At 54.3% G+C, this 6945-nt stretch overlaps 1 protein-coding gene across 5 annotated transcripts in view; it reads left to right on the top strand.

The window, feature by feature from the left end:
• Window positions 1-6945, top strand: part of PFKFB3 (6-phosphofructo-2-kinase/fructose-2,6-biphosphatase 3) — a 27677-nt gene that overhangs the window by 1086 nt on the left and 19646 nt on the right. The window contains exons 2-5 of one of the 5 annotated variants that reach the window (XM_008592555.1): window positions 4919-5044; window positions 5508-5604; window positions 6250-6316; window positions 6777-6851. The exons of the other annotated variants lie outside the window; for them this stretch is intronic. Of the exons in view, the coding sequence (XP_008590777.1) occupies window positions 4919-5044; window positions 5508-5604; window positions 6250-6316; window positions 6777-6851 (365 nt within the window). The remainder of the gene's footprint in view (window positions 1-4918; window positions 5045-5507; window positions 5605-6249; window positions 6317-6776; window positions 6852-6945) is intronic. 5 annotated transcript variants of the gene reach the window in all.

Genomic DNA, 6945 nt, shown 5'->3' on the forward strand with positions numbered 1-6945 from the left:
CGGCCGCCGTGGCTGCCCTGCCGACTCCGGAAACGCCGAGAGCGCCCCGGTCTCCGCTGCGGGCGCCGAGACGGCGGTGAGCGCGCGCCCGGCACGGCCCCCAGCCCCCGCCCCTTCTCCTCTCCTCCGTCTCCTGGTGGTCGCTGTCCGCCCTCCTGTCTGCTTCTGTCTCCCTCCTCCTCTCTCTCCCGCTCTATTTCACTCTCTCCTTTTACTTCTCTTTCCCCAATTTCCTGCCGCTCTCTTCCCATCTCTCTCTTTCCCCCTTCCAGCGACGTTGGGGACGCTCGTGCTAGAGGCGCCAGGAGAACCACCTGGAACCAAGCCTTTGCCCCTGGTTTTGGGGAGGGTCCATGGGTTGGTGACTGCACGGTTTCGGTGTTTCAGGCATGCACATGCACACGCGCACACACACTCGCCCGTGCTCGGAATTTGCTGGCAGTTCTCCCCGCCCCGCCTGTCGCCCTCCGTAAGGGTTTTGGAGCGGGTTCCTTTGGGCACCATCCCCAGCTGCAAAGAGCCGCCCCTCAAGGTGACGCGCCCCGGAGCCCATAGGGTGGACAGGGGCGAGCTGCCCGGTGGGCGTTTTGCACAGGCCAGGTCGATAGCATTAGAGGTAACCGTGGGATTCAGGGGCAGACCCTCGAGGCTCCAGTCATCCCAGGACACCTGAGCGCGCCAGGCTGGCTGGGCCTCTCCACTGCCACGTTTCTCGGGAGCCGGACTTGAAGCTGGCCTGGAGCTTTGCCGGGTCTGAATCATGGCCTTCCCGCCCAGACCTGCCCAGGGAGAAGGGCAGAGTCTCTCCGTGGTGCGCTCTGGGCGGGTACACCAGCAGGTCCACTCTGCTGGGCCTGAGGGTTTGGGGTTAAGTCCTCAGGAGATGTCTTATTCTCCCTTCTGGGCAGGGCTTGTCTTCTTATAAAACCTGTTGGTGGTGTGGGATGTAGCTCCTTAAACCCCCGGCAAGATTTGTCCCAGGAAGATGCAGAAGCAGCCCCCACCCCTTTTTGACTTTTGAGTAAAAAAATTACACTTTGTAAACTGCTCTTGGTCCCACAAATATGGATTGGTATTATATATACTAGTGTGTACATATGTATGATATTGTGTGTGTGTGTGTGTGTGTGTGTGTGTGTGCGCGCGTGCACACGCATGCTTAGTTGCCCCGAGGTTCGGGTCTGGGAGGGATGTCCAGAGTTTCAGGGAGGACACTGAGATTGGTTGGCCTCAGTTCGGTGGTGATTTTGAGAGACACCAGCGTGCTCGATGCATCCTTCCTCCAGGCTTTGGAAACCGATCCATTAGACTCCTTCAGTCTGCACGTCGCGCACGCAGCTGAGAGATTTGCCTAGGAATCCCTGTGAAACCATTCAGAGCTTGGGGGCGGGGGTCCAAAGCTGAGGAATTAAGTCTCTCCTCCTGCCTGCTCCTGGAATCATTCTGTATGGCTCTGGGGTGCAGTCTCCGACACATTCCTTCCTATAAAAATATCTGCAGCCTGGATATTTATTACACATCCTTATGTCAAATAGTGGTGTCTTTCTCCGTTTATATTCTCATTTGTCTCTTACTGGAAAGGAGAAAAGAGGGCATTTCTTCTTGGCATCTTTCCCTATACCCTACCCTTCCTTCTCTAATGGCATTTGGAACACTGGGGTTTTATTTCTCCTAAACCTGTTACCATCTTTATGAGTGCTCTTCTCAATGGAGGTAGACAGCAGGGTCCTCTGAGGCTTATTTTATTACTAAACAAAGGAGGTCTTTTTGCACAGCGGTGATTTGCCCTCACCTGGTGGGAGGAGGTCAAGGTGGTCACTGCCCAGGCGCTCTCTCCATTCCCTCTGACGGCTGTGCAGCTGGGTGACTTCTTGGTTTGCGGCTCTCTGTTCATCATAAACAGCCCCTTCCATTTCTTCCCCTGAACTTGTAATTGAAGCATAACTCACCTACTTCTAGAAAAGGACAGAAATGACTTAGCATATACGTGTGTGTGTGTGTATATATATATTTGGCAGCTGGCTGGTGAGGGGATCCAAACCCTTGACCTTGGTGTTACCAGCACCACACTCTAACCGAGTGTACTGACTGGCCAGCCCTGAAGGGTCCAGGAGGTGCGGGAGCTGCAGCACAGGGTCTTTCCAGCAGTCTGTTCTAGAATGCATCTGGGTGGATGAGGGCAGCTGTCACAGGCCTCTATCTGTCGTGCACTGCATGTTATCAAGCTAGCCACTTAATCTAGGGAGGAGAGCTAGAGCTGCCATCTGGGGTGCCGGCCTTTCAGCCAGCTTTGATAGGGACAGGCACTGTCCAGGTGGGGTTTAACCATCTCCCTGGCTGATTCCTTCCATAAGTGGCTTCTGCTTTGCCCATTAAGGGAGTGATGGTTTATTTGGGTTTGAAATTCACCCTCAACTTTTGCCTTACAGTATTTACCCTGCTGTGTCTTTACAGTTTTGTTTTTTCCCTCACAAAGTGACTACTGCCAGAGGAGATTAGTTCCCATGATTAGTGTATAGACATAATCCCCGCTGTGATAAACCAGTCAGCTTCTGCCTCTGCTTTCTTGGCATGGTTTCAACAGAAGTGTCCCGTGCATGTACACAGCTGAGTGTGTGTGTGTCTGTCTGTCTCTGGGCATGTCTGGATGCTCTTAGGAACAGTGGTGTAGTGGGGACACATGATGAGAATGGGTTGGGGGTACCACTGGCTGAGGGAAGGGTCCGTGGGAGGGTACCATTTCAGGCACAAGTGAGATATGTCAGCGGGGGCTGCCACTTTTCTGATGTGTCAACTGAGGCTGCCAGAACAACCTCAGACATGGGGTGTCTTCTGTCCCACTGGCTAGCAGGGAGACTGCCATCTCTCTGCCATGCTCCAGGCTGTGTTTATCGCTCCTGGCTCACCTGGGCAGTGAGAGCCTTCTGTTTTCTAGGAACCTGTTTGTTCCAGGCTGCTGGAAGCTGCAGAAATGCCAAGGGCTTTCTGTGGCTCCTGATCCCCTGATAGCCTTTCTTCTTCCTCACTCTGCGTGCTGGGAGGGTCACTAATGGTTCACAGATATTAGGAAGGAAGGAAAGCCCCAGCTGCCAGGTCTAGGATGCAGGTCTAGAATCACAGTGGGTGTTTGGGCATCGACCTCAGTGTGGGACCGCGTTGGGATGCCCTGTCCGCAGGGTGGTGGCTGTCCTTCCTCCCTACACTGGCACTCACCAGCCTAGGCTTGCCTGTGTATCAGAGCCTCTGTCTAAATTGGACATCTGCCTGGACTGTGGCATAGCTGTCAGAGCTTTCCCTGTAAGCCCTGTGGCCTGTGCCCGGGAGGTGATGAGGACATGGGGCCTGCTGAGCCAGCCAGCAAGTGTGGCTGCACTGCCCGGCTGGAGTTGGCAGCGGCCTCTGGCTGGCAGCTTCTTGTTACTAGGATGCAGGAGTTGCCCAAGAGTCTAGGGCAAGATGACAGCCCAGGAAACACTGGGCCTTCGGTTTCCAGAACTGGCTCTTTTCAGCTGCTTTCTGAAAATCCAGCAAAAGCCTCCCTCCCTGGCGTTTTGTCTTATTGAGATTCTGAGCACAGGGACAGTCACTCAGCAGCAGAACTGAGGAGCATTTCTGGGTGAAGCTGGCCCCTGCTTGGGGCTTAGCAACCGGTCATTCCCTCGGCAGGGCCCTGGCATCCATCAGGACCTGGCAGCTGAAGGGGAGGCGGAGTTGTCAAGAAAGGGCATTAGAGTCTGAAGGATGGGGGGGATTTACCTGTCCCGGGGGAAGGGGCAGCATTCTGGGTTTCTGACCTACTTCCATTTGATAAACTCTTTAAAATTTTCTGTTGTTGTTTAGAAAGGCTGTCCAGGGGCCGAGCCCGTGGCGCACTCAGGAGAGTGCGGCGCTGGGAGCGCAGTAGCGCTCCCGCCGCGGGTTCGGATCCTATATAGGAATGGCCGGAGTGAGCTCAGTGCGGCCGGTCACACAAAAAAAAGAAAGGCTGTCCAGACCTCCTGAGTGAAGGTTAGAGAATTAATGGCCAGCTTCTCTCTGTTTGGGTCACTGGGGCCCACCTGCCCTGTCCCACTCCCCCTGCCCCTCAGTTTATGTGCTGCATGTGGGAACCACCTGTCCCTGCTGTTAACTTCACCCTCCCTGGTGCTAGGAGCCCCTTCCTGACACCCTGTGGAGGAGCGAGCTTCCACTGTGGTGTTAGTAACTGAGATCCCTGGCTGCGTTTAGGGCCCTTGGTATCCGTTTGGGAATTGGGTGTTTTTAAAAAATTAATTAATTAACTTTTCCCATCAGTAATCTTTTTGTTAATTGAAGTGTATTGATTATACATATTGATGGGGTACGAAGGTACATTTCAATAGATGTATATAATGTATGATGATCAAATCAGGGTAATTAGCATATTCATCATTGCAAACTTTAATCATTTCTTTGGGACATGGACCTTTGACCTCCTCTCTTCTAGCCATTTGATAACATGCAGTCAGTTACTGTGAGACCATCTTTGCCAGCAAGCTTGAGTGGCAAGGTGTGACTGGAGGACTCTGGCCACTAGGGGGCCCTGGTCCCACTGGATTATAAAATGCGGCCGGCCACTTGGGAAGCTTGGCGGCGCTCCCGCCGAGGGTTCGGATCCCACATACAGACCGACCGCTCACTGGCTGAGCAAGGTGCGGGAGCAACACCGAGGGTTGCGATCCCGTGGCCAGTCCCGGTCCGGTACGGGCGCAACACTGAGGGTTGCGATCTGTTGCCGGTCACGAAAAAAGACAAAAAGGAAAAAAAAAAAAAAAAAAGCCAGGGGCTTTGGGATGGGGAATGACCAAAAAATTTTGGTGAGATTCTTTAAAGTGTGTTGTTGGGTGTAGACTCTGTTCATCCTTTGGTCAGTGACAGCTCTCTTGGTTGTTTCTTGCAGCCTGTGGGCCAAAGCTGACCAATTCCCCCACGGTGATCGTCATGGTGGGCCTCCCTGCCCGGGGCAAGACATACATCTCCAAGAAGTTGACCCGCTACCTCAACTGGATTGGTGTCCCAACAAAAGGCAAGGCTGGGGGAGTCTGCTGGGTGCTACGACCCTGCTGGCTGGTCCCCTGCATCCGCACAAACCTGACCTTCCATCTCTGGCTACTGGCGCTCACAGGCAGGACTCTCCTGGGCGGGTCTGTCCCCTGGTGGTGGAGTCGATCCTGCTTCCCACCCAGCTGTGTCCCCACCATGCTGGATCCACACCCTTCCTTTTATGTTGGGGTGGTTCTCTCCCCGGCGAACTCTGGCCACCTCAATTGGTGTGGACCTGTTTCCTTTACATCGTGCTTAGTTGTAATCCTCCTCTATGACTGTTCCAAAGTGCTCCGTGCCCTCGAGGACACTTTTATGAATCTCTGCTTGGTCTTTTCCCTAGATGGGCAGTGTCTTGAGGGTGGGGCTGGCTTTCACCTGTCTGCTCCCACTGTGCCCAGAGCAGTGCCCCTGACCTTGGCTTTGTTTCTTTTCCTGATGTGCAGTGTTCAACGTGGGGGAATACCGCCGCGAGGCCGTGAGGCAGTACAGCTCCTACAGCTTCTTCCGCCCCGACAACGAGGAGGCCATGAGAGTCCGAAAGTACGCGTGAGCCGCCCGCATGCTGCTAAGCGCTTGTGCGGGAGGGACAGAGGGGCCTGTGCGTGGCTCTCCGCCGGTGGCCGTCCGCTCTGGCTGGTGTTAGGACATGCCTCTCAGCCTCTCTGAGACTCTTTGATCTGTTCCAGATGGTCTAGCTCAGCTGATGTGAGACAGGGCGGTAGCAGTCACATCTCTTTGAAAGGAAACAGGGTCCTTTTCATGGGAAGTCATCTGTTTACATTTGCAGAGCATTTCCTTTTTAGCACAGTGATCATGAAATCCTAGTGCAAAAGTGCTCCACCCTGACTCCTGGGAAAATCCCCTGGGGAGCTTGTAAAGATCTGATGCCAGGCCCTGCCCAGGCCAGCTCAGTGAGAGCCTGTGGGTGGGCTCTGGGTGTCTGTTTTTTCACAGCTCCCCAGGGGAATGATTCCAGGGTGCAGCCAGGCATGAGACCACCCCTGAGGGTGCCTGGGCCTCAGATTGGAAGCCTCTGGGCTGCAGGAAGGGCTGGGTGCTGAGCAGATCAGAAATACTATAGCCCGGTCGTTGTGCTGCGTTCTGGGGCACCTGCCAGGGGTTGCCAGGTCTCCCCTGGTGGGTGGGCCATGCTGATGTGTGCCTTGTCTTTGTTGTGTGTTGCAGGCAGTGTGCCTTAGCTGCCTTGAGAGATGTCAAAAGTTACCTGACAAAGGAAGGGGGACAAATTGCAGTAAGTCTGGGGAACAGAGCAGGATGGTGGGTCACTGGCCTGAGCTACCGCGGGGATGCCGCAAACCGGCACAAGTGCCTCTCTGCTGAGGGTTGAGGGGAGCAGGTGCTGGAGCAGCCCAGTGACTCGGGGAGGTGGTTGTGGGGTGGAGTCAGGGACATAGTCAGGGTGTGCTCTGTCTCCCACCTCCCAGGCAGGCAGGACCTGGGTTGCTGCTATGGTAGCTGGTGGCCCCTCCAGGTGGACCTCCGCCCTGACGTGTTTGTGTGTTCTCTGGGACTCTTCCACCCCTCCCCCCATCCCTGAGTGCTGTGGGCACTGGAGGGCACAGTCTCTCCTGGAAGCATGTGTTAGGGCTTATTCCTGGGAATGACAGGTCTGACTTGCTTGGTAGTTTTGGTAAATATAGTTAAACTCAAACTTGGATTTTTTTATCCCGGCCCTTGTCCCTCCTTATCAGGTTTTTGATGCCACCAATACTACACGAGAGAGGAGACACATGATCCTTCATTTTGCCAAAGAAAATGTTTTCAAGGTGAGCCAAACATCTTATCTTGCCCCAGAGAGCTCAGAAGAGAGGAAAATTCCTCAGACTATTTCCTAGTTCTGCCTGCTCCATCACCTCCTGA

Source organism: Galeopterus variegatus, unplaced genomic scaffold, assembly GCF_000696425.1.
Source record: "Galeopterus variegatus unplaced genomic scaffold, G_variegatus-3.0.2 Scaffold8023, whole genome shotgun sequence".
NCBI classification, from domain to species: domain Eukaryota; kingdom Metazoa; phylum Chordata; class Mammalia; order Dermoptera; family Cynocephalidae; genus Galeopterus; species Galeopterus variegatus.